This window comes from Passer montanus, unplaced genomic scaffold (genome assembly GCF_014805655.1).
Source record: "Passer montanus isolate IOZ18808 unplaced genomic scaffold, ASM1480565v1 scaffold19, whole genome shotgun sequence".
NCBI classification, from domain to species: Eukaryota; Metazoa; Chordata; class Aves; order Passeriformes; family Passeridae; genus Passer; species Passer montanus.
Window position 1 is genome coordinate 3,948,688 of NW_024366480.1, and position 27,265 is coordinate 3,975,952.

A 27,265-nucleotide genomic window follows, 5' to 3' on the forward strand; every position below is an offset into this window, starting at 1 on the left:
TACAAACAATTGCCTTTCTATCAGTCTGCAGGAAGGTGTGCCCCATCCATCCTACAGCAAATCACAGGAAAGGATTGTAGGCCAGGACAGAGACCACAAGTCATGTGAGGATCCACAATTCCAGGTTTATGCCTGGAATTTGTTGAACCCCCTTGGGGAGGAGAGAACACCTTCAAAAATTTAGCCCATATTTTGGAAATAGGTTAGATTTCATATCCTTACTTAAGCTGTTAATATGTAAAAAGCATTTTATATGACAGGCATTGAACAGTGAAGTCTGAGGCTTAAATCCCATGAAGGCATACACACAGAGCATCCTCAGGACTTGGGAAGGGTAGTATGTGGAACAGGTTAGGATAGAATTAACCTCCTGCGTCTAGAGGGGTTTCCCTATCCTGCAGACTAAACTTTAATTGAACATTACCCAAGGCAGAGATCCACAAAGCAGCTCAGATTCTCAGGTAGAAAAATGAGAAGGGCTTATTAAGGCAGATCTACCAGGCTTCTCAGCAGATTGCAATGTACTTTAGGCTCAGCCAAAATTTCATGTGCTTCTAATAATTGCAGTGGGATAAGTGACATTAAATAATAGGCTTATCAAAGAAAATGGATGTTTATTAAACAATAGAATTTTATTTCAAGACCATTTTTTCATACCAGTAAAGAAGTAGTGGTTTCACTACTTCAGGCTGAATCTGTCTTAAATGCATTATATTCCACTGATCTCCATGCAGTAGCTCAAGTCTGAGCAACACTTCTGAACTGAGGAAATAGTCTCCACTACTCAGCAGGTACAGTTTTTTCATCTTACTGAGTTGCCTGCAGTCAACAAAAATAGTCACATAAGCAAGTATCAAATGCTGTACAGAATCAACTACAATTTATCCTACTGCTTAAACTGCTGCCATGCAACATGTTTTTAATTGCAAGTGGCAGAAGCCAAAATATTTTTTCCACAAATTAGAGACAGGTTATGTGTAAGACAAAATGTATAATGCAGTAGAATAGACTATCTGAATCCAACAGGATCTTTCATTAAACGAGCTGTCATACTGATGTCCTACTTGTGAATTTATTTTTATTTTTTTCTGTTGCCATCTGGAATCCAAATCTCTTTCTAACACAGCCTTAATAACATGCTTCTGACTTCATGTAAGCCTTGCAAACATGACTCTGCAAAAAAGAGTTTTATCAGCTCCAGCAGCATCATTCCAAATCTTATCAGGACACACATTTAATTGTGTCTGTTTACTCAGACATTACAATTTACTCTGAAATCTCAAAACCTGCATTGATCTATCCAAGTGACAAGTATTAAAGCAATGGGAGCAACTGTTAAATAATGGGAAGTACCTTTGTTGCCTTGTAGTGTTCTTAAGAGCCTTTAGTCTTTCAATATCCATCCAGAGCCACCAGTACCTCTCCCCAAGTGTTCCTTTAATGAACTTCTTGAATCTTTCAAACTCATGTCTGTTGCCAGTGTCGTACGTCCCATGACTAATACACCAGGCAGCTCTGCTGTCTGGCCCAACACTTTCAGAACCTGGACTTAAGCTTCCTTGTTTCCTTACATCTTCCTTGGAGTCCAAGGCTGCAAGTGGAGAAGAACTTTGGTTAAAGAGTGACTGCAGTACCATGAGCAACTTCATTATTCGTTTGCTTGTGTGTAAACACTTTAGGCTGTTTTGTGGAACTCCACGTTACTTTCAATGTCAGCGGTTGACTGGAGGGTCAGCTCTGAAATGGGGTCCTTCATTGCAATTTGAGAGGATGTTTGTGTGAATTCATCCTCTGTCTGAAAAGCTGTGCTTCCTCGTTCATCTTCCTCTTCTGCTGCACTGTGCCATTTTGGGTCTAGATAAACTCTTGACCGCGTGTGGGAAGGAGCTTCAGCAATGGCCACTGAGCAGCCCTCCTCAGCCTCCCTGGGGCTCTCACTGGTAACATCAGCTTTCGCAGACGCTGTCCCTGAAGGGGAAAGGAAACTCTGTTTGTGGCATTCCTTAGACAGGTAACCTGTGTCTTTGTCTAATTAGGCCTTTCAACTTCCTCTGAAAATAAACCACATCTAACCAGTGCTGGCCACTGTCACAGACAGACACATGGATTAGGAACATGGCAGAGAGATTCCCTGCTCTTCAATTACATGATTTCCTAACTATACATGGCAAAATGTGCTAACATTAACATAAAAATCAGTGTCATTTAAAATATATTTCCTTAATTCTAAACTATTTCACTTGTTTTCACTTGACAAAGAAAAATCACAGCCTCTTGACACAGGTCTGTGAAATGAAACATGGAGAATCATTTCTCAGGACCTAAGGCAATTATGGAGAGAGATACATCTTTGAGAATGGAAAGAGAGCAAGCTCCTAACATATGAGCTGAGGCTTCTCTTCCTCTTGCTACTGTGTAAAAAGCAGAAGCAAGGCTGTGCAATGAGATAGATATGTCCGTCTGTATTTTCACTCCCAGAACGTCTGGAACTTGCTGAACGATTTCAAATAAATTTGAAGATAGACAGGATTCCAAATGATTACATCTTACAAGATGCATAAAAATTGGCAGCCAAAAGACCTTTAAGTGCCCAACATAAATACTCTAAGAAGATGGCTGAAACACATAATAAGCTATCAAATACCCAAAGAATCCAGACAAGAAAGTCTTTCAAAACATATTAATGCATGTCCCCCAAAAAAGCCCAGAACAACTCAACTGAAACTTACAGATTTCTATGAGACAGAAATTTGTAAGAAAAGAAACTACTACTAATACAAAATTACTTGGTTACTAGCTCAAACTTACACTGAATGTTGCAGCTATGGAAAGAAACAAATGCCTGTCTGAAGCCTCAGGTACCATGTGATACTCAGAAGGTAACAAGTGGAGTTAGCAACAATTCCTTAGAAGGCCTTTTCTTTCCAGCTAGTCTGAGCTGGGTTAAGGGTTATGTAGTTCTTGTTAGCCCTTGTCACTTAACCACAGGATTAAGTAACCCTTGTTACTTACCCAGAAGGGGACCTTTTCCAGGTAATGATTCATCTTTTTTATGCTGCCCAGGCAAATGCTGAGTATCTTGAATTTTACTAGAAGCTACAGGACGCGTATATGAATCTGTAGTTTTCACAGAATCACCTTGTTTTGCCAAGGTAAACCAATCCTTTACCTGAGAAACTGTAGCCTAGGAAAATAAGTTTCATAGAACAATTAAATTTTTTCTGTTATTGCAGTATTTCTGAGAGCTACAGCTTGCTGTCCATAGGAATTCTGTGCAGTCTGTGTATCCTTTCTGTAAGGATAGTTCCCAGTGCAGAGAGCTGTGTGACAGTAGCTGAGCATACTTGTATGAGCTGAGCTTCTGTTTAAGTTGTATCACAACTCATTGACCTTCCATAGTACAAAAAACTTTGAATATAAAAGCTATTTAGAGAATCAGAGAATCAGAAAATGGTTTAGGTTGAAAGGGACCTTGAAGATCATCTATTTCCAACCCCCTGGCACTAGACTGTGTTGTTCAAGAGTCAGTTGTCCCATTAGGTTGTGACCTCAGTTACAATAATTCTACCCAATTAATTCAATCTATATTAATGTTACACCCACTAAATATGTTTATTTTACCTCTCCAAGTGATACATAGAACTTCTCCATAGTCAATGAAGTCAATGAAGAGTCATCCTCCTCAGGACGGGCAGAACGTGGGCTTTGCTTCCTTATCCTTATCCAGGGAGAGTAGTCATTATCTATAATGAAATTAATGCCAGTCTTGCTCCATTCTACCTGTGATATCAATTTAGCTAGTCTGAAATTAAATGTTGGGACAAGAAAATAATTAATTTTAGCTTTTAATCAAAGAAACAGTTGATTTCCCCACAGAAGTGGCAATTTTAAAAAAAGTCTATCTAAAAAACATGGCTACAGAGAACTTCATGATCTGCTTTTTTTCATAGAATCATGGAATTATATAATATCCTGATTTGGAAAGGACCTACAAGGATCACTGAGTCCAGCTAGGTATTATTTCAGCCTTCATGCTAATTCACATCTGTAAATGCCAGTACTGCCACTGCACAGCTCACCTACACAGAGATAGTGCCCTGCTTGCATTACCAAGCTTGACCAGTATACTTCTTTCAGGATTTTGCATGTATCTCTGCAGTTTCAAGCCCTGCCAAGATTCCCTTGAACATTTTGTTCACTAAAATTGAACTATTCTCCCAGATTGCAGAAGCCCTGTATCACTACCAAAGACTACACCTCTGGTTCCTGGCAGAAGCAGTCTTTCAGCAGGAATGCCACAGCACTGATCACACTGATGGAACTTGCAGCTGATAACAAGACAGCTGGCACTAGTGCTCAGCTGGCTGCCCTGTGGGAATTCCATAGTACTGAACAGTTCTCCAGTGCTACTTTGTGTTAGTGTGAACACATTGCAGTGTTCAGGAATGGCAATCTTAGAACCACATGGCAACAGTGAGGATGCTCTGGCCCCAAGAACTGGGCAGAACTTGGTTAAGTTAGAAAGAAGGACAAAGTCAACCAAGTCACATGTGAAGGGAAGATGAAGCCTACACTTCAGCCTGCAATCAAGTAAATGCTCAGTTTTATTTGTGCCCACTACTAGAGATCAATTAGGACTTAATTTTAGGGTTAGGGTGTCTTCATCTTTAAACACAAGTTTCCCTTTTAGCATCTGAACTTATCTTGATTCTGATTCAGGAAAGCAGCTTGAGCTACTGATGTCAGTTGAAATTAGGTACATGCTTAAAGATGGTTTTATGCAATTCTCTTGGTAACTCTGCTTGACCAGTTTGCTACAGCAGAAGATCAAAATTATTGTTTCATGTGGCCCAAATATGGGTAAAGCAGGCTGTTAACAAAGGTATAATTCAGCACTCTCACAGTTTGCTTGTTCTTTGCACACTTTTCCCTCTTGAACTTAAGTGCAGTTTCCAGGTTATCAAAAATAAAAACATTTTACATTTTTTAACTGTAGAAGTCTATACCTCAGTAACCACTCTGCCATTACAATCAACAAATACAAGTTTTGTGAACCATGCTTCCAGGCTGCCTCTCCTTTTGGACCCCTAAAACGTGCTACAATCATCTGCATCTAGACACAGCCTTAAGGGATATAGAGGTAGGTCCTCCCACAAATGCACACTAGATCTCCTGAACATCTGCTGAATGGACATCTGGGAAAACACTGCAAGTTTGTAATAAATCATCCAGCTATGCCATGTCATCCCACAGAGAACTTTGATAAACTCTGACAGAGGCCCCAAAGACACTAAACTAATAATTGAAATTAAAACAACTTCCTGGTGTTTTCCAAATTATTTTCATAGACTTGTAACTTCTGCTTATATGGCTTACATATTGATTAGCAAAAGATGCATTGCTACCATGACCTCTCTGAGGAAGAGATTTGGAAATCAGTAAATCCCATTCTTACTCTCTTTGTAATGGTGTAGTATAGAATGCAATTCATGGTCAAGGAAAATTACAGCATGATGAGTGAAAAAAGTCACTAACTTTATCCAGGTCACTAAAATATTACAATAAAGAAAACCAGACAAGAGGAGGGAAAAACCACTTTAGAAATACCACCAAGATGAATTAAACAAAAGATGAAAACATACAGATTTATAACTGAAAGACAGCATAAAATATTGCAATACCTGTATTCAAAGTAACAGTCACTTTCTAGAAATGCTGGAAGCCTTTCCTTCTTAATCCACTCAATTGCTTGTTCTTGATCGAGTTGCTGTTAAAAAAGAAATGACAAGTTTATGCAGTGTTCTTGACTTTCTTGACTTATTCTCTACATCCCACTTCTACAGAAACATTTTCTCAGGAAAATAAATACAAAGTAAACATAATCTTTATGCTGGAACAATTACTTTCCTATTAAAAGCTAAAAAGATCTAAACTTGATTTCACCTATTAAGAATTCAACTTTTGTAACAAATAATGAGTGTTCTTTCTTAAGAAATAATGCACGTATGAATCATTCTTTTACTGTACAATTTCAAATGCAAATTAGATGCACAAAAATTCTCTGCAATAGGAAACTGCTGCTTTCTGACTTTAACACATTTTATAAATAATAGCTATTATTTTTCCTCAAGAATTTGAAGAATAAGGAATCTTAAATTAAGTTATATTTTCAGAATGAGAAAATTGTGGATATTAAAACCAAAATCAAACAAATAGAAATCCAGTTAGTTCTCACCTGTCATGCTTTTATGTTGGATCACTGCATAACTGCATTGTACACAGTAATTTTCACAGTATGGTATGTAATTCTCAGGCATGGTATGACCTGGGGCCACAAGAAATTTCTGCTCAGGCAGTCTAAGCCTCAGTGCCTCATTGAAGCAGAAAGAGAAGGGCCCCCAAGGAGTAGTTTAGGGGATGAAAGGGAAATGTTGAGCAGCAAGTTACACAGAGACAGCTAGCTCCAGTGAAGTAAGAGTAACATCTCTGACTATGGCCATAATGATCCATAGTTGCTTCCCTTAGAAATTACATACAGCCTTTCCTAGTATTTTTTTTAATAGTGTACTTTTTCCACTCTTAGGGGATGATCTATTTTATTCATCTGAGGTGCATTCTTCCTTTTACTGAAGGTGAGACTAATTATTTTGAAGAATGCAGGAACTACTCTTGTCCATAAAAACAGGTGAAGTTTGGGCAAGGATGGGTACTACTTGTTATATCAGGTAACCAGTTTATGTAAATCACAGTTTGAATTTTCTTTCCATGAGCTAATATTCCATTCAGGGCAAGGGTTATTTCTGCCTCATGCGTATCTGTAGGGGATTAAAAAAATCTGAATTACTCAGAAAGTGGGTGGTTTCATTTAGGGAGAAGAAAATATTTCAAAATATGGAAAGCTTATGTTGGCAGTGGCTCATACAATGTAATTTGTGGAGATGGAGACTAATTACTCCCAACCACACAGTGTATGCTTCTTCTTGGCAATTGACAAGTTTTTTTGAAATACAGAAGATAGTTTCTTTATTTTGGCATTTAATATTTATGCATTTACTGACTTACAGCCCAGTTTTTTATCTGAATGATTCATAACATGCTCATGTCTGTACATGGCTGGTACACAAAATTAGATGTCATATCAGAAGGAAAAATTTCTATTCTTTCCCCATCCCAAGAGAAAGATGCTGCATTTAATCTGATGGAGTTTGTTACCTTGGTTAGTTTCCTTACCCAATCAGCCTTAGACCTTGCTAGGACCCAATCCAGCAAAGTTTTTAGCACATGTTTAAGTTTAAGCATGTGTTTAACTTCCCTTGATTAAAGTTAAAAACATACTTAAGTGCTTTGCTGAACTGGGGTTTCTCTGAAGTAAGCCATGTGGGATGCCAGCCAGTTTCTTTCCATAGTTGTGATGGATTCTACACAAGTCCACAGATTTTTTTCTCAATGTATTTCACACCATTGATATTTACCATGGATGAGAGGATACTTACGTCCATATCAACAATTTGCAAACATGCAAACACACATGAAGAAAACTTTTGCTTATCTGTAAATCTGTAACAATCTGAGAGGGAAGTAAAATATGGAGAAAAATACCACTGTGTGTGTTTCTTAGTGAAGATGTGTTTAAATTCAGGCCACAGCCTGAAAGGCCTGCTAGGATTTTCCAGTCATAACTCCTTTTCATAAGTAACCTGACAGTGATGACCACTCAAGGTGACTTTTTGTAATCAGTGTAACATTCAAAACAACTGCCAATCTCTTTAGTTCGTGTGAAAGCAGCCAAAGCAAAGCAGATAGCATCACCTGACAACTGAAAGATCAAATCCTACTTGATTTGAACAGAACTGCTTGATAGAGTTGATCTGGGGTGGCTTCTCCTGGTGCAGTCACTGTAGTGCAATGAATGGAGCTGACTTCTTTCACCCTGTGTAGTTGCAGTAACTACAATTTGGAGCCAGCTGTTCCACAGGCCATTTTGTCCAGCTCAGACTTGAGATGCCAAGCTAAACTGGATGAGGCATCTATGTTACCCATCAAGAAAAGGAGGAATCAAAAATAAGAAGAAATATCACCTTTTCACCCCAAAAGGAGAAGAAAGGGTGCTGAGGCATACTATTCCTCAAAAGGCTATAATGCTTCCCTTCTATGGAAAATATCCCAGGGAAAGAAATGGAATCTTAAGGAATACTGAAGCTCTGTTTCTCCAAACCACATAAAAGAAGAAAGTAATAGTGAAGTGGCTTTAAATTGCTCAAGAAAGGCCATCCACAGTGGTGGGAGGTTAGCCCAGAGAGCAATGTAAGCCACACTTGCACAAACACACAGCATCTCCTCAGTTTAATACTGAGAGCAAATAAGAAATCAAGAACAGGTCTTCTGCTTTTGTGCTCTCAAGCAAAGTATTTGTGAAAAATATTATTTAACATGGTAGGGATGTCTGTGAGCCTTGTCCTTTTGTATAATTTGTCCAGTTTAAATGCAGATAATTGCAGTATCACATTAGTATCATTTTGTTAAACATCATTGCTTTTTGACCTCTCCCAACACTGTTTACTTTTCTGAAAATCATTAATCTTATACTGGGAGAAGCAGTGGTCTGTTACAACTCCCTGCTTTGCTCTCAGCTTTCCAGCTATGACATAATTTTGAGCAGGCACTGAAAAAAATGGAGCAAGACCTTATACTGGCCTTGAATAAAATGAAATGAAGACATGTCATTCACATCCATGCAAAATAAGAAAGAAGGGAATAAACCAAGCATCCCAATAAAATACTTTTTTTGTCCTTGAAACCTGTTGTTTAAAGGCAAAATCCCACATCCAATTACACTGACTTGTAGTCTCCCAGATGTGTAAAATGCTTCAACTGCTGATTTTAACCTGCCTAATTTGGTGCTGAAGATGGCCCTTGAGGTAGGCAGGTGAGAATACCAAAACTGATACTATCTAAGCAAGCCTGAAACCATATTTTTTTTCCTAAATTCCAACCCATCTTTCCATTAATTTAGCTCTCTTCTTGCCAAAGATTATTTTTTCTGGCCATTTCAATTGATGCTAACCACGTAAATCCTTTAGGAATTAATGGGAGAGACTTATGTGTTGCCAGACCACAGATGAGCTCATAGCCACACAAGGAAATTAATTAATAAGGAAAGACTGAGCTGCATTAGTTTCAGTCAATTTGCACATTCCAGGGATCACTAGTAAAGTAACTGTTGTCATAATATTTTTTCTTTTAATATTAAAAAGTATTCAGACCACACAGCTGAACCCTGCCCTACAGAATCTTCAAAATTCTGTGCTACAGGATGTGCATCTGTAATTCCATTCACTTGTCTGCTAGACACATGTGCATTACAGGGCATAATTTGGCCCATCATTATGTTTTCCTAACATAAATTAACATTTTTCCCAAGCTACCAAGCCAAACACAACAATAACCATTGCCAGTATCTCTACAGTAAGATCTAAATATAAACTCAGGGTCTATAAGATGCTTACCATAGTGTTGTAATTTGGATCAATACTGAAGGGTGAAGAAGCACTGTGCATTTTGGAGAGCTGCCCATCATTCTTTTCCTTTCTTAGAACATCATAAATGGAGCTTGGAGGTTTTTGATCATGTAGAATTTTTTTCGGCTGGCTTTCCAGGCATTGTGGGGCATAATTAACTACTTCAAAAGCCCCAACATCAGAGTTAAACTTCACTGTCTGGGCAAAAGTCTACAAAAGAAGTTAGGAAAGTTTATGGTACTGTAATAAGGCAACTGTCATTTAACAAATTACTTTTTATCATATAGAGGCATCCTATAGGAATAGAAAATTGCATTATGAGGCTTCTTTCTCTTGGGGCATGAAATAGTAATTTTTCTGCATTCTTGTTTTAACTGTATAGCTTTCCAAAGCATTCCTACTTTTTTATATCAGCAATGCTTAATTGTCAAGAATTGAATTCATTCTAGATCACAGACCATTCTTTTTCACATTTAAATAATTGATTCAGTATATTGAAGTCTAGAATATATAATTAACTGTGACTTTAGTAACTGCCCTACAGAGAAGTACTGACCTAAAGGATCAGATCTACAGTTATTATTCTCCCTTTTGTTATGATCAACAATCAAGGCATGAAAATATTAGCACTGAAACTCACCTTTTAAATGTGAGATGCATTTGAGGAGGATGAATCTGAAGATTTTCATATGTAGGAAAGTTTTGTCACCATATTGGTACTTGTAGGTCAAACAACTACCAAAACCCATGTCCTGTAGCAAATTTTGTTATACAGCACTTGTTCAGTCAAATACTGTATAATAGATGAGATGGACCAAACTCCAATTTTGGCCATGCAAATGTGACTTTTGTCAACTCACAAAACCCCACTGCACATGTACACAATAAAACGGAACCATCTTTCATCTTTTAAGCTCTGGTATCAGGTATTTCCCTAAAAGACTATCTTTCCAATTCTCTTACTTGAAATTAATAGGAAAAATATGGATGGATTTTACAGGAGTCATAGAGGATACCCATGACAGTTATGAATAGGAGATTATATAGAACTTATGTGCATTATATACTCTATACTATATAGAGTATATAAGCATCTCTGCACTCAGCTGGACAACAAGGCATGCTGTATTTTGGTACTCAGGAAACTATAGTCACACCTGAAATCAGTGCCAAAACTTATTTTGGCTTTGTTCCAGACAGGATCCCACCTGGTGTTTGCACAGTTGTCATTCTCCTGCATTTAATAAGACTATTTTATTTGTTCAAGTACAGTATTTTTAATTTCCTTGAACTTTTTCATATATCATATACATGCACACAGACATAACTCATATACATTCTAGATATGTTAAATACATGCTACATATAACATAGAAATATACTACAGAACAATCTGTTTCTACTTCACACCTGTATAAGCCCAAAGTAATGATGTTAGTGTCATCTATTTTGTTGCTTCTGTTTGAAGCCCCCTTGTTGATCAGTGTCTGTAGACCACTGTCCAGAATTGAACCATGTGGCTGCAATATGTTTTTTCAGCATTCCCTACCTATCCCATAATGTCTCACTGTGGAGGCCCAGCCTGGCAAAGCACACAGCATGTGAGAGCTTTAAGTGTACGAGTAGTGCCTATGACATCAGACCGTCACTGCTCAGGGCCATGCAGTGAACTGCATGAGTCTGTTCAGTTCCCTAACTTCAGCTGAAATCATGGATTGGTTTTTTTCTCTGACACCTTCTGCCTCTTTTGGCATTAATTTTCTCCAGGCACTCAGCAGGTTTTAGTGCTTCTTTTCCCAGATGTACGGAACAGCATCTAACAAACCTTTCATGTGTAGTAGATTTCCCTACATGCAGACCTCCTCCCAGTTTGCCATGTGCACACTTCATTTACTTTCAAACCTAGACTATGCTGCTACCAGCTTTTAAGTGACTAACTGTGCAAACTTAATAGCCTTTAAATGTTATCTTCCTTATATATTCCTTCATGTTTCAAATAAAGAAACAGAAGAAAGTACACTAAGAAACAAAATATTTTAGTCTCTTAGAATTTGAAATGCTCTCACTTGTGGAAAAAAAGCAAACAAAATGCAAATTTCATAATAAAGGGCTTTGTGACTAGACATGATGAGATTGCTTTGGTTTCATATTTTTCAAATTGAAAACTAAGCAAATACAGTATTAGTTTAGCACATATATCTACTTTTGTTTAATTTGTAAATTACTCTAGACCTAGGGTTTTTCGATACATATTCTATTTAGCTGAACAGAAAACCATGGCAATTTTAATGTAGTGAAATGGATGCTAGTGACAATGTTTAAAATGTAAAGTGTATTGCTGTTTTGGAGTCTGACTATTAATCATTTATAAGACAAATATACTAATGGAACAAAAAGAACATGCGCTGATGGGATAGGAAGATTTAGACTCCATACACTAAATACTTGACTGAAAAAGGAGGTTCTAGACCAGACTTTTGGGGTTTGGATGTAGTTACATATACCCAGGTCATCAAAAGGCATCCATTCTTCTATCAGTCAGAGAGTAGTCAGTAGACTTTACACTAGTAAGGATGCATCTGGAATACTGCTCCAGTTTTGGGTCCCATGTACAAGAAGGATATTCACATATTTGATCAAGTCCATCAGAAGGCCATGAGACAGTCAGAGGCTGGAGCATTCACCCCTGAGGGAGAAGCTCTAGGAAGACTAGCAGCAGCTTTAGTGTATTTACAAGGAGAATGCTGAACAGATAAAGCCAGGCTTTTTATGGAGGTGTGTGGTGGGAGGACAACAGACCACTTGTCATACACTGAAACAACAGAGGTCTCAACTGGATTATACGAAAATAGGTGATTTTGGGATTATTAGCACTGGAATAAGTGTCCAGAGTGGAATCAGCTGTTGGATTTCAAGACCAACTGCAGAAAGCGCCAAGCAACCTGGAGTCAGTACTAAAACACTGACCTTGCTCTGAGAAGGAAGCCATACTACAGACCTCCTCAAAGTCTCCTCCAGACAGTAATCTGTGATTCTGTACAAATCCCAAATTCCCAAAAGAACATCTCTCTATCTCTCAAACTATCACACAAAAGCATTTTAGAATAATTTAAACCTTTCTGGAGAAGTTGTTTACTCAAAAAATCTAGAATGATAAATCAGAATGTTTTCATAAGCATAATAAAAAAGAGATAATTCCTAATCTTCTTACCCTATCACCACCACAAAAATAAAAGTGACAATGTTATAAGAAAAATAAAATGGGAACACACAAAAAAACCGCCCCCAGAACCTGATTTCTTGTAGGAAACATTTTCCCAATTACCACACAGGAGAGAGGATCAGTTAATCCATTTTCCTTTCAGTATCTGAAGAAATCTGGGGCAAAACACTCAATCTAACCACTCCCACACATTACAAACCACAAAAAAATGCACCAAGAAACTGTTTGGTACCCTCTAGCAAACTTAAAACCTTTCCAGTGGAAGTACTGTAAAATCCTGCAACACTTCTCAGAACAATGAGAGAGATTTATGGCACCACCAATATTCCATCACTGCAGTAATGAGGGATGTCTTCAGTGAAGACACCTATGCTAAGGAGTGGATGATAGTGTACACTAAAGGAAAGGGGGAAAATTATCCATGCCAATCTAATATACTAAGAAATATCTTTCTTACCCCACACTTGGTGTGTGCTTTTGGCTTTTTACAGACAAACCAAAGACTAACTGTACCATTCTCTTTAGTTTGAGCCATTTTTGATGCTTTGAAGATAGAAAGGGAAATCTCCAGAGAAACTATACCTCAAGGTGTTAAGAAAAAATAAATCAGGTTTGGCAGGAGCCTTGAAGCTTGGGGTTCATACATTGTCAATGTAGCACAATAAATAAGATCAAGGACTTGAGAATACCAACAAATAAGAAGTCTACAGATTTTGCAAACTGTTTCATTCACAATAATAAATATTCTCAAGGACTTGAGAATACCAACAAATAAAGAAGTCTACAGATTTTGCAAACTGTTTCATTCACAGGAAATTCTCCTCCCAAAGCCAGTATAATCAATGTAACTCATTGCAGTAATCTCAGCTTCAGAAAAAAAATCTCTGAGCAAATAACAAAAAAGCTGTTTTCAGACTGCGGTAGCAATACTATTAAATAAATAAACAATTGCATGTACTTTTTTGACAGCAAAGAAATTTCTTAGCTTTCAAATGCACATTGAATATGGTTTTCAGCTGAAAAATAAACAGAATACATAATTCTGAAACTGAAGTTATACACTTAACTGAAGGGAAGACAAATTTCTCTCAGTCCTCCCATAACAGAAACCAAAACAGCATCCATCACCATGTTGCCAGGATATCAGACATATAAATCTCACTGTTCTCTGCCTTAACAGTTTTCAGATACACTCAACTTCAGATACAATTAGCAAATGTGTAAATATGCTCACATGCCAGACCCAAATAATGTAGCTTGATCCCAAGAGAAACAGAATGACCACAGCTTGGCTGCTTCTTAGGTTAAGGGTGGGAGTGAATAGAGATCTCATCCAGGAGCATTGCCAAAACTTCCTTAAGAAGGATATATATATATCATAAATAATTGTCAGTGAGAGTCCACACCAGAAAAGAATTTGAGCAGCTCTATGAAGTATCTGGAAAAATTCACACTACACATGGTCAATGAAAAATCTCCCACTGACTTTAACGAGTCCAGGATTTCCCTTCTGTTGATGAGTAAGAAAAAAGCCATAATCACATATCACTATCTAATTAAGAGAGAAGAACATTCAGAGTAAATGAACTTTTAACATGGAATGTAGTCAGGAATGCTTTGTTTGCTTCCTTCAATGTCAAAGACCTGATGCAAGTTTTAGTGGTGTGAAAGTCTCAACATAACATACAAGTAGGGCCTTATTTCTGTCAAAGCTTTTTAAGGGAGGTTATATTGGCAACTGCAGCCTCCCTCCTCACACCTGGAAAAGACAAGAGGAAACTAATGAGCATGCACTGATGCCTTGAATCAATGGTTTGTTGCATGGAATTATTCAAAGTTATCTCCAAAGCAGTGAAGGGCCTGCAGAGTGCAGCAGAGTGGATTGTTTTTTTGCTTTCTGCCCTTTCTGTAATCTGTGACTCAGATCATGCATGATTTTATTTGTGACAGCACTAGGTTCTCAGCACCATTTGGTCTTCAGAAACGCTGACTGGCCTAAGCTTTGTTACTTCGGCTTTAATTGTTTTCAGAATCATCACCTGCATCAAATGCTGGACCCCAGACTAACTGGAGGAGAGCTTTTACAGTGAGAACAATGCTCAAAAGAAATATTCTTCAAATCTAAAGTTGATAAAATTATGGTCACTTAGAAGATTTCTGCTGCAAGGGAAACCAACAACCAGGGACTCGCCACCAAACTGTCATCTCCTGGATGTGTATCGATTGAGCACAAGGTAGCACTTTTGTCTCCTCCAACTCCTTGAGGTTGCAAAGAGGAGCAGTGTGCCTTCCTCAGGATCACTGGTGACTAGAAAATGACAGGTAAGATCCAGCACAAACTTGGGATGGAATGAGTAGCAAGCAGCTTGTAGAGTGCAGGAGAAACAAGTTGACATTACTGCCTTCAACACTGAGCTGGATGGCAATTTCTGACTCTTGAATTTTCGTGCCTGACTAAACATATCCTTGGATGTTTTTAGTACATAAATCACAGATTCAAATTCTAGCCTGAACTCCTAGAAATGGAAATGTGTCCTGGCCAATGTTTCTCCTAAATCTTTCATTTTACATTAGTTACTAAGGAAGGTGTAAGTCGTTTGTGTGTCATGTAATTGGTTTCTGCTACTGTGAAATCACCATACTACTGGCAACAAGTGCCCTCCTGAGGTTTTTTGTGTTATGTATTTCAGAAATACTTTCTGTAAATGACACTTTATTACAGTATATAGCTCTTTGGAGTACCTAGATTTATGTCAGATTACACTGAATGTCATTATAACAAGAGAATCACTTAAGGGATACACTGTAAATCAAAGGAAAAAAAAAAGCAAACCAACCACAGGAAAACCTGCTGCTGTTATATCAAGTCCCCAGTGATACAATTTTCCATATGCTAATGGTGCATTATAAATCAATGCAGAAGCAGTGCCTTAAAATGAGCATATGCTCCCCCTCATTTCTTGTATCAAGTCTCACAATATTTTCAGTTTAACTTGTTGCCTAACTACTAGCACACCTGGGTAATGCTGTTCCCAGGCAACAGTGTATAAGCACAACAAGAATAAAGCAATGGAAATTTCAATGCACTGTTTCAGTAGAAGCCTTCTGAGAAGGAGAGGGTAATTGGGAATGTAAGGTATTCAAACCACAGAACTCAAGGCATTAATAGAACTTAATCCTGAAGAGGATAAATCCTTAGGAAAAGATCAAAGAGAAAATAAAACCAATTATGAGAACATTACAGTTAAGAACAGCTAATAGAGCATCTGTTTGCATGAAGATATGTAAATATGTGGAAGAGAGACCATGTGTCATCTCAGAAACCCACCAAGATTACCAGCATAAAAGAGTGTTTACTCAGGAGCCACTGTGAACTCTTTTCTGTGGGCTTCCAGAGCTGTCAGAAGTGCCTGGACAATTGCTGCAGTCCAGAGCTGCTGAGCTGCGCCAGGACTGTGGGCTGAGGAGCCCTCTGAGGCCAAGGAGAATTCTGGCCTCTAACAGATGTCCTGAAATTTGTGTATGTCCAAGGAGATCAAGAGACTAAAAAGGCTGAACTTCTTACCCACTCCATCCTCTGCAATTTGGGGAAAACTTGAAGCACTGTTTCCAAATAAGCAGCAAAGGCATGGAGAATGGTATTCCTGTGCTAAGAACAATCTGGCACATGGAAGAAGGCCTGGGTTTAAAACCTAAATACTTAGCCTTGGATTTAGGCAGATATCCTAAGGCAGCTGTGGGGCAGGAGTTGGGGGAGTTAAGGTGTTGGGGAAAGAAAAAAAAAACAGCCATTTACCACACAATTTGTTCCATCTGTGTCTCTCTAGCTTTGTATACTCTTTGGAATCTTGCAGTGTGGTGAAAGCATGTAAAGACTGAGCCCCTGAAAGAAGTCAGTATCAATGCTGGGCACAAAACTCACACTCTGATGTAGAGTTTACACCTCCAGATTCTATTTTAGGATTAAAAATTCGAATGAGGAGCCCATTCTACCATCCTTAGTAGTACAATTTCCATGCTGTGTACATTTACACAAATCTATGATGTGGCTTAGAGAGACAGCTGTCTGGTTCAATTAAGTAAGCCAAATCATTCAGTTATGAATCACAACTGAACTTATTTCATTAGTGACCTCACCAAGCTACTTTGTAGCTCCTTTGAGGTCCAAGGAGCATCAAGAAATATTCTGCTCCCTCCTAATGCTGGCAGTGGTTCCTACCAAGCAAGCTGTGGAATGGATATATGTTCTTGTAGTGTTGGACTGCAGTGCCTTAGGAAGGGAACAGGCTGTGGGACAACTCTGTGGCACATCAGGTGGGAGCCACAAGTGACCCTGTGGAAAGGCCTGTGCCATCTGGCAAGGGATTTGAGTGTAAGGTGTCAGGGCCAAGACTACTAAGAAGTAGTTGGATGAGGTTGCCACATTGAGGGAGCAGGACTGTACATGTGACTCTCAATAGAGTGGGGAGCCAGACTAGTTGATAGGGAAAAGGAGCAAAATACAGAAGAACTGGTTAAATACAAGGTAGTGGGTATGATGGTCTAACTGTAACTGGGTGGTGGGGCCCCCTCACTGGAGATATTCAAGAACCATCTGGACACAATGCTGTGCCATGTGCTCTAGGAGGACCCTGCTTGACCAGGGAGGTTGGACCAGGTGATCCACTGTGCCCCCTTCCAACATGACCCATTCTGTGATTCTGTAAATTAGCAAAACAACATCTGACCCCAGAAGTCCAGATAACTGGGCTATTCTTACTGATAATAACACTGAGCACTAAGAGTTGCTACCATTAAAATACAGATATATGGCAAAACATAAAACTTTCCAAGATGGATTATGTTACTCTTAATCTTAGTAAGGCTTTTTCTGTATTTTGCAAGGGATTTCTGTAAGGTACTTACCGGAAGACTCAAAAATTCATTAAAGAAATCCACAAGCATATCATCTGAGGCTAAGCATTCTTCCTATAGAGAGATAAAACCACAAAGCACAGCTCGTAATAGTCTGCAGTAATATTTAAATGTTGCCTCAAACAATATTTTTTCCATGAGATATGACATGGAAGATTTTGTAAAACATTATTTCCCATTTTTGAGAATACAGTAATTGCATCACTGTTATATTCTAGCCATTGCACACTGCCAAGGTCCTTAGCAATTTAAAATGCATACATGAAGGTAAATCCTTTACCAATGAATTTACAGATAAAGCCTTCATAAACCAAACAGCTTCTAGATGCTGAAACTTTTGAAAAAATGTGCATAAGCTAACAGTCTAGAAATTCCCCACATTGTACCTTTCTCTCTTGCACTTGGGAAGAAGGAGAGTGTAATATTTCACCAGAGCCACCTTCTGTTCTCACACTGCTGCTTGAGGATATTTGGGGACTACAAGGGAGTACACTAACCTATAATTTGGCTCAGCAAGCAAGCAGTGTATGCCATACTTTGAATCTGACAGAACTAGGAGGCTTCCTGCTGTCCTCATCAGAAGTGAAGACTGCATTTGCAGGTGTTTTTGTATCCTTTCTGATGCCTGCATTTTGAGTCCTGCTAACATGACACAAAAACTGTAGACCAGAAGTTGAATATTTTTGCTGTTGACAAATCCAAAAGTATGGCTCCAAGTCTTACTTTTACTGCCTCAGTATCTCCACCATCCCCATTTCAATTCAACAGAGGGTAAAACTGGAACATTATTCCACTGGTCTTCAGATATGTGTCTTCAGTATAATGAAGACACCTAAATAATTTTTAGTAGTTTAATTTTCATGAATATTCTATAATTCCAGCCTTGCAAGGCAAAGAGAATGAACTTAAATTTAATGTATTTGCCAATAGTGGCAAAGATGTTGCAACGCAAATCCTTTTTCTCTTTCTGAAGTTGATAGCATTGAATTGTGCTAGTGAGGAATAGCATTAAAGAGAGATTATGCACAGTGTACAGGCAGGCAGTATCTTGATCCAAACCCCAGTGGCCTAACCTAAATGCAGATAGCTTGTGCTCAGATAAGGAAGAAATCTGAGATAACATGCATGACAAGTCAGGACTAGACCTGATGGTGTTTGTCTGGCCCTAGTCTGCCAGCATTTATTCCTTAGCACTTGTGGTTGCTGTGGTGACTAATACAGCACAGGCAAGGAAGCCCAAGCTCATTCCTAGAAAATGCTGCCAGTGCTGAAAGCAAGGCTTTCATGCCTTATTCAGATCCCAGGCCTGTGGCAAATGCAACTGCGGTGCCATGGACCCAGGGATGTTTGGGCACTGCTTAAATAGAAATTTACCAAAGTGTCTAACCCATTTTGAAATCAACAGAGAATCCTCTTACTAATGTCAACAGGCAACCAAATCCAGAAATATCAATTCTGCAAGTGTTAAACACAATTAGGAAGGGAAATTACTTAGAAACAAGCTATAGTCAGCCTCATGTTTGATTTGACACTGACAAGGATGAATCTCAAGATAGAACTAGATATGATAATACATGATGAAAATATTTTATTGTTTCAAATGACATATTTAAAACAATTAATTTATTGGTGAAAGTAAAAGCTCTTTAGCAATATGCAGGTAACATGCTTTTAATTTCCCAAGGATATAATTCTTTGTAGTCCTATAAAACAGCAAAAAAATGTAAACATAGTAGTTGATTAATAGATAAAATGCTTATGATCTTATTAATATGTGCTTCATTACTTACTGCATATTATATACTTTCCTCTATTTTTGGAGAGTTTTTTGTAGACAGCCTTATTTTCATTTGAATTCAGTTGCACTTTCTTATGTGCACATTATAGGTTAGGGAGTTGCATGTATAACATTGTAGCTTAGATTTTTGTGCCAGAAGGCATTTGGTTTTATTTCTTTCCATGCCATATCTCCTGAAGTACAGTCTAAATATGACTAGAAAATCTACCTTAGAATTGCAGCTGGAGGTTAAGGTGTGCTAAAAATTGGTCCAAAACTAATGCTTTTGTTGGTTCTGTTTATGGTAATAAATACCATAAATAAAGCAGTATCTAGAGATTCCTAAAAGCAATATCAACACATTTATACTTTAAAATGCATGAGAAGTGCCCAAAAGGCACTAAGTTACAAAGGCATCCAAAACAGGGAATAGGCAAACATCACCTGAGCTGTAATAGTAAACATGTCATTTCTTGTGAGGTAACAAAAATATATACCTTTCAAACAAGAAGAAAAACATCAGGGAAATCCTGCAATAAGCTATGAGCAAAGGGCAAAAAAGGCAAAGTAAGAAGATTGTTAAACTTGTCATGTTGAATCTTCCAGTTGTTTGTTTCCTTCATTCATCCTAATGCACTTTCATTTCCATCTTTATTCTCCATAGCCTCCTGTTACTTTTTTTTTCTAATTATTTTCAAACTAAGTATTTTGTCTGACAAAATTTTAAGAAATTGCTCAGTAATCTATACTTACAAAAAAAGAAATGAGAAAACAGACAATGGTTTCCAAAATGGTTTCTTGCTTTTTTGCTCCATAGCTGCACGACAAAAATAATGACCAAGCCTCATAAGCATACTTACTAACATTTCTTCTGTTATACATGGAGGTTCTGAAAAGAAGATATTAAATATCATATGTTATCCAAGCAGTACAGTTAATCTGGTTCAACTACAATACAACAAAAAGTAGTGAGGCATGACAACCCTCCTGGGTATTTTGAAATAAAATAACTTGGTCTGAAGAAATAAAATAAACTAAGAATATGCTGTAATGTTGACCCGTGCATGAAAAGATTAACTATCACAAGAATTATTTAAATACAAATCAAGTATTATTTAAATATATTATTTCTTATACCTATCAGTTAACTTCATGTCAGCTTTGCTCTGCAAAATTGATAACTAGAAGCTTGGTGGTTTAATGAAAAGACAGATTTGTATGACAAAGCTTTGAACAGCAAATATTACAAATCATGTGATAAAATTAAGAAGATACAATTGTGTTCCCGAATAATCAATTCTCATCCATTCTAGGAGAATATCCTGTGACGCCAGTGATATTCAGTGATGCCATTTGAGGGGAGTAAAGCTCTCTCTTGGGAGTGATGAGCTCTGCCGGGCAAGTTTACACCCGTCAGTTCAAAATGCCCCTCTTTTGTGCCACCTCCTCTGTACTTGAGGCCACCACCGTGGGGCCCGAGCCCCGTGCGACACGGGGACAGCGCGACGTACCGGTGGTGAGCCTCTTGGAGAGCATCCTGCCTCCGGCCCCCGCCGAAAGTGGCTCCTGCCCAGGTGAGGTCCCGGAGAGCGGCCCCTGCCCAGGTGAGGTCCCGCGGAGCAGCGCCGGGGCCGCCGGGCCCGGCCGGGGCCTGTGGCCGCCGCGCCGTTGCCATGGCGCTGCAAACACGGCCCGGGCAGCCCGGCCTGGCACCGCGCTCCCTCAGGGAGGACAGTCCCGAAGGAGAGGCATGAGAAGCAGAAATCTGAGGATGCTTGTAGCCAGAAATGAAACGAAACACTCCCAGAATGTTAGTTGCTGCCTTGGCTCCAGCATGGAAGAAAAAGTCACGTTTCTGGTGGGGTCAGCAAAACCTATGTGCAAAGAAGGAATTCAGGGTCCTATATGAGGATTTCAGAGGGATTTAGGTGTTTCACAACTGGGATCTGAAAACCATCCTACCTAGCAACTACCTTATCCTAGAACTGCATAAATCCTTCAGGGTTTTTTGGCATAAAAGTTCACTCAAAGGTTCTCTGTTTGTTTCCAGACCAGCACTGCTTTTAGTAGCTTGGCAAAAATCCCACTGGGATCAGTTGTACAAGATGTCATGGATGCAAGGTACATGAAGGGCTCCTTTGAGAAGCCTAATCCATCAGCCAGGCTCGGGAAGTGCCCAAAAGGCACTAAAACCTTGCCATTCCCAGAAAACTACCATTTGTGCCCCCTTTCACAGTAAATCTCAACTGTGAAAAAATGTTTTATTTTAACTCATACATGACTTTGGTGGAATCCATGGTAAGTTAAAACAGAACAAATGCACGTGCCCAGGGACTGCAGCTTAAAGTCCAGAAGCTGATGAATGCCAATAATAAACAAGCAGCAAATCTGTTATCATAGAGGCAGGGAAAACGGCTTCATCTCCTAGAAACACAGGATATTTTGCACCCTCTACTCCAGATGTGCATTCCCACTTTGGGGGGATGCCTGCCCAAACACAGTCACTGTTCTAGTAGATAAATGCCAGAATAATACTTCTTCTAATTGTCTTAATGGGATATTGTTAGCTGTGTGATTAGCTTTTAAGGGTGGTTTAGGTCAGGGGGAGTCTCCCTTAAGGGGACAATAGTATTTCCAAAAGCCTAAAAGATAAGCTGAATAATGTGTTCTTCAAGATACACATTTCAGGCAAAGAAGAAGAGCATAGTCAACAGAAGTAAAGAATAAAATATGAAGATTTAGACAAGTTATCTATGGACAATTAAAATATCAGTATTCTGATGAAGTATTAACTGTTACATTCTCTGTATGCAGACTCCCTATGGACAATTAAAATATCATGAATATGATATTTTAATAATAATATTTTAATAATAATTTTTAATAATAATATTTTTAATAATAATTTTAATAATATGAAGTATTAACTGTTACATTCTCTGTATGCAGACTCTTTCATCAAGACATGACAAATATTAAGTTAACATTGAATTTCCTAGTGCTGTGTATCAGGACATATTCTACTGTCACTATGATATTTAAAATAGGTATACTAAATGTATATGTAAGAGAAATATGCATAACAGCCCATAAAATGCAAAGTTAAACCTTTCCAAGAGGTAGAAGAATTGCACTCCATTGTATTATGGGCTTGGATTGTCTCATAAGCAAACTACTTAATATGATTAAATGTTTAAGCTAATATTCATTCCACTAATTTTCTCCCTGCCCCTCTTTCTGATGGAGGTATAAATATAGTCTGCAGTGTAGAACTTTCTCCTAAACATCCCTGATTGCTTGCAATTTTTTAAGAAAAAAACAACAGAAATGAGATTAATGAGCCTTCCTTTTTTTAAAATTAGAAGTGGAAGCTACGAGGCAGCTCAGAAACAGCTGAAATCTGGAAATGAGTCAATTAAGAAAAATAAAATTTAAAAAGATCCCTTTCCTATCCTTCTGCCATCAGGTATATTTTGACATAAAACTCTTAGGTCTTTGTTTTGTTTCAACATGCTTCAAAGATTACATTTAGGATTAAGCTTATCAGAAAAATATACATTGTCCTCTCTCATAGAGAATCTATTAGCAGTCATCATCACTTTTTCATTATCTTACAACAGCACACATTTAGGTCAAATATCTTATGTGTGTGCATTTCAGTCCTGATTTTACATTGCCAGTTAAAAGTTCACCAGCTAGTAAAGCTGAGATGTAAAGATCAAGCTCATTTTCCTTTTTCACATTTTTCTTTCCATGCTCTTATTTTATTTTAATTTTTATTATTATTTAGCTTAGCAGACCTGCAGGCCTACAGGATGTTTCATAAATAAGTCAAAGCTGTGATCTATCCCAAAAAGCATCTTACCCTATAGTAAAGATGAATGCTAGACAGGATGGGGAATAAGTTCCAAAAAAGGAGATACCCATAAAATATTAGACAAAAGAAAGAAAAACCACTAAAAGTAGGCTTGAAATTGTTAGAAAATTTAGAAAATGGTAATCTATCAGAAGGCCATCACCAGAAGAGGCTGCAATGGAAGACAAATGGAAGGAAAACATCGATTGGTCCACCTCATACCTGCTGGCATTTCCCTCCTCTGCTTAATTTATGAAGAACCATTTGGAGAGCTGAACTTTCAGTCAAGACTTTAATCTGTCCTCCACACATCTGTGGAATTTATGCTTCCAACCATTTGTCTGTCAGGGCAAGGATTTCAAAGTATTATCTAGGCAAAGCAGATCCAAACTTCTGAGACAACTTTGTCCACAAGGAACCACACAAACTATGCCAGCGTGCTGGATGAACCAGCTTCCTTGGGACTCAGGTACAAACAAAACATAAATTAGATTACTTTACTGAATCCAAATGCACTCTTGTGTTTGTAGGTGCTAACTTGTGCTTGATTCCTGGCAGTGGTCATAGTGAAGTCATGAATTTTCACATAATTAATTATGCATTCAAAAGGTAACAAATACTCATAACAAAAATGCAGACACAGCTCTAGAGAGAAACTGAGGGACAGCTATTGATTCTCCGTAGAAACACCCCATCTCAGATATAAGTGGGCATTTCTTGCTATGATACCTTTAATATTCAAATGTTTTTGCAGAAATCTGACTTCAATTGAATATAACTACAATTTCTTTTTCAGATGATTACCACAAAGATTTTAGTATTGCATCTGGTAGCTGCAATCACATACACTGAAAACAGGTGCTAGGAAACCTATTTAAATATTGACTGCAGAAGTGCCAAAGTGAGAGTCAGATCACAAGAGAGAAGCACAAGTCCAGTGTCAGATAGCTGGCCCTTAAATGCCTTAAATTATTCTGTTGGCAAAAATACAGAGGATGCCTGTGGTGATGGTGCAGCCTCTGTGTTGAATCTGATAGTCCCAGTTTACAGGCACAGTTTAATGCAATTGTGTAGCTGTCAGGAAAAATTAGTGCAAACACCTGAGGAAACTGTTATTGGAAATATGAGCAGTCAAAAGAATTTGAAAAGGAAAGAAATAATATTCCTGAAGATAGTCTAGGCTAAAGCAAAAAAGCAAGTGCTTAAAATTAAAATAGGAGAGATCAATAGCATGCTGGCCTATATCAGCAATAGTGTGGCCAGCAGCACCAGGGCAGTGATTGTTCCCTGTACTGGGCACTGGTGAGACCTCAGGTGCTGTGTCCAGTTCTGAGCCCCTCACTGCAAGGACACTGAAGTGCTGGAGCATGTCCAGGGGAGGGCAGTGGAGCTGGGGAATGGTTTAGAGTACAAGTCCTGTGAGGAGCAGCTGATGGTGCTAGAGTTGTTTAGCCTGGAGCAAAGGAAGCACAGGGGAAATTTTAACACACTCTAAAACTACCTGAAAGGAGGCTGTATGTAGTGAGTTGGGGGTCGATCTCTTCTCTCAGGTATCAGGCAATAGGACAAGAGGAAATGGCCTTAAGTTGTGCCAGAGGAGTTTTAGATTGGCTATTAGGAAAAAAATTGGATTGTCAAGCACTGGAACAGGCTACACAGAGAAGTAGTTGAGTCACTGTCCCTGAAGGTCTTTAAGGGACTTCTGGATGTGTCACTTAGGGACATGGTTTAGTGGTGGACTTTGCAGTACCAGGTTAATGGCTGGACTCAATGATCTTAGTGGGCTTTTTCAGCCTAAACAATTCTATTATTCCAGAAACAGTAAAGGAATAAACGGGACTCAGCTTGGGGCTATCAACATTAGAAACCTTTAACTGAAGGAGACTTTCAGAGGAAAGTCCAAAGAGTTTTGCCTCTACAGAAGTCTTTCTTTGGATAGTCACTGGAGAATACTTCTTGACTTGTCCATGTCGCCAACAGCCCAAGGATTCCTATAACAATCCTATTCTATCAGGACAATGTAGAGGTGTCTTATCAAATTTAAAGGCTTTACGTAAGGTTTGATTTCCATTTGCTTAATATGGGTCTTGAAAAACATTAGGGGGATACAGAGACATGCCTGGAAGATGAACCAGGATTTGGAAGGCGCACTTAGCAATTTGTGATACACATTTGTACTCTTACTACCTCCTACATGCCAAGTAGAGTGTATGCCTCGTGCATACACACCTGCCGTCATCTGAGTTCTTCATAAATTTCTATTAGTGTCTTAAGGTGTAACTCCTAGAGCTTTAGGAGAAATTCACACAACTTTTCCTAATTTTGGAAAGGAGTATTAACACTTAATTGAAAAAGCTATTTAGCAAGATTATGAAATAAAATTATTAGAAATAGACATAGAGAAATTATTTAGATATTATTTTTAGAAATAAAGTAATTCTGCAAAGACAATGAAAATCAGGAAATAATTACTAGAGCCACAGCTATCAAACCATGTACAAGATAGAAACATTGACATGGTGCATAAGTCTACAGTAAGGCAGAGAGAATTTTTTGCTAGCAGCCCTATTACAGTTAATGTAGCATATCTTTCAGCTGAAACATAATACAGATCAGAAGAAACTGTGACAATTTTTCCTCACAGAGATTTCACTGTCACAGAATGTATCCAAAGTTTTGGCACTGTGTACAAAAGATTGCATTGTTATTGTCTATTATCTGTTTTCCATGTAGATAAACTGGAGTCATGGTTTGTAATACATTTTGGCTGTGCTAACTTAAGCTTTTCAAATGTACAACCACTTCCTATTTCTAGTTGCGCAAATAGATTTCATGACTTTTTTTTCTGGGGTTACTCACAGCTTGGTTTATGACAGATCAGTTTCTTGATCCTGGCTTAACAGGTGTTCCTGTCCACCAAAGGTCCAGTCAAGAGGCATAATGAAGAAGCTCCAGCAGAGACAATAGCATATGCCAATAATGTCAAATGTCCTGGCGGTAGATGTCAAATACCAGCAAGAAACACTAAACACATGCATGTCTACCCTTTCTTGCTATCAAGCAGGTGTGAACAGCAGTCCCCAAACCCAGGATTCCCCAGCTGAGCTAACCAAGTGAAATATTACTGCTGCATCAAATCTGGATAGCAGCAGTGCTGTTTGAGACAAAACATCTCACTGACCACCAGTGAGACGGTGTTAGATTTTTGTTACATTGCTGTGGCTGCTGTAGAGATCTAGAATGAAACAGACTGGGAGACTCATCAAGCAGAAAAGAAGAATCAGGAGGAAAAAAAGAAAAATATTTCATGTTCCTCCACTTCAAGAACACAGCAGTGTCTACTCAACAGGTGCTGAGAATTGTATGAGAATCCATAAGTAGAAGTGCTCCTTAAGATTTCAATAATGCTTCAGAAAATCATCCAAAAATTACAGCCATCTTTTTTCTTTGTAGTTTTTTTTTACTTTCCTAACTAGCTATTGCTCTCCTAGACTCCAGGAGTACCTAGCTGAAAAATAAAGAATGCTTTAAGTTACCAAATCCTCATCCAGTCTTCATTAAACAGACTAAAAATAAAATTAAATTCAAATGCTGTCATTCTGACATTGTTTCAAATATGTTACATGGGAATACTTAGACTTTTCCAATTTGAGTTTAAAAAAGTTGATGTTTTCCCTTTCTTGTTTACTAATGTCTTAAGAACATCAAGTATGAATAAAATGCATACAATGTTTTTCCTGTGGTCATTTAAAAATCATGATGGAAGAGGCACTTGTACAGTATTCATACTTCATAGAACCATATTGAGTTTTATTATCAAATATATTTTTTGTACTTGGGGAATAAAGTCCAGAGCTTGCACCTCCTGAAACTATGAATTCTAAATGGTTCAACTGCAACACTTGTGTGAAAGAGTTATGTTTTGTACTGCAGACTGGCATGGAGACTGCTGGATAATCCAAGTTTGTGGCTGCGAG

The 27,265-nt window shown here is 38.3% G+C and overlaps 1 protein-coding gene across 2 annotated transcripts in view; it reads right to left on the reverse strand.

The window, feature by feature from the left end:
• Positions 1-20,982, reverse strand: part of RGS22 (regulator of G protein signaling 22) — a 60,757-nt gene extending 39,775 nt beyond the window's left edge. For both annotated transcript variants that reach the window (XM_039706202.1, XM_039706201.1), the window contains exons 1-10: positions 20,944-20,982; positions 20,293-20,321; positions 17,647-17,709; positions 9,507-9,728; positions 5,682-5,767; positions 3,622-3,802; positions 3,013-3,184; positions 1,705-1,968; positions 1,354-1,591; positions 658-819 (exon numbers count right to left, since the gene is read on the reverse strand). In XM_039706202.1, coding sequence (XP_039562136.1) covers positions 658-819; positions 1,354-1,591; positions 1,705-1,968; positions 3,013-3,184; positions 3,622-3,802; positions 5,682-5,767; positions 9,507-9,728; positions 17,647-17,709; positions 20,293-20,321; positions 20,944-20,968 — 1,442 coding nt within the window. In that variant the 5' untranslated portion in view covers positions 20,969-20,982. The remainder of the gene's footprint in view (positions 1-657; positions 820-1,353; positions 1,592-1,704; positions 1,969-3,012; positions 3,185-3,621; positions 3,803-5,681; positions 5,768-9,506; positions 9,729-17,646; positions 17,710-20,292; positions 20,322-20,943) is intronic.
• Positions 20,983-27,265: the final 6,283 nt, after the last annotated feature.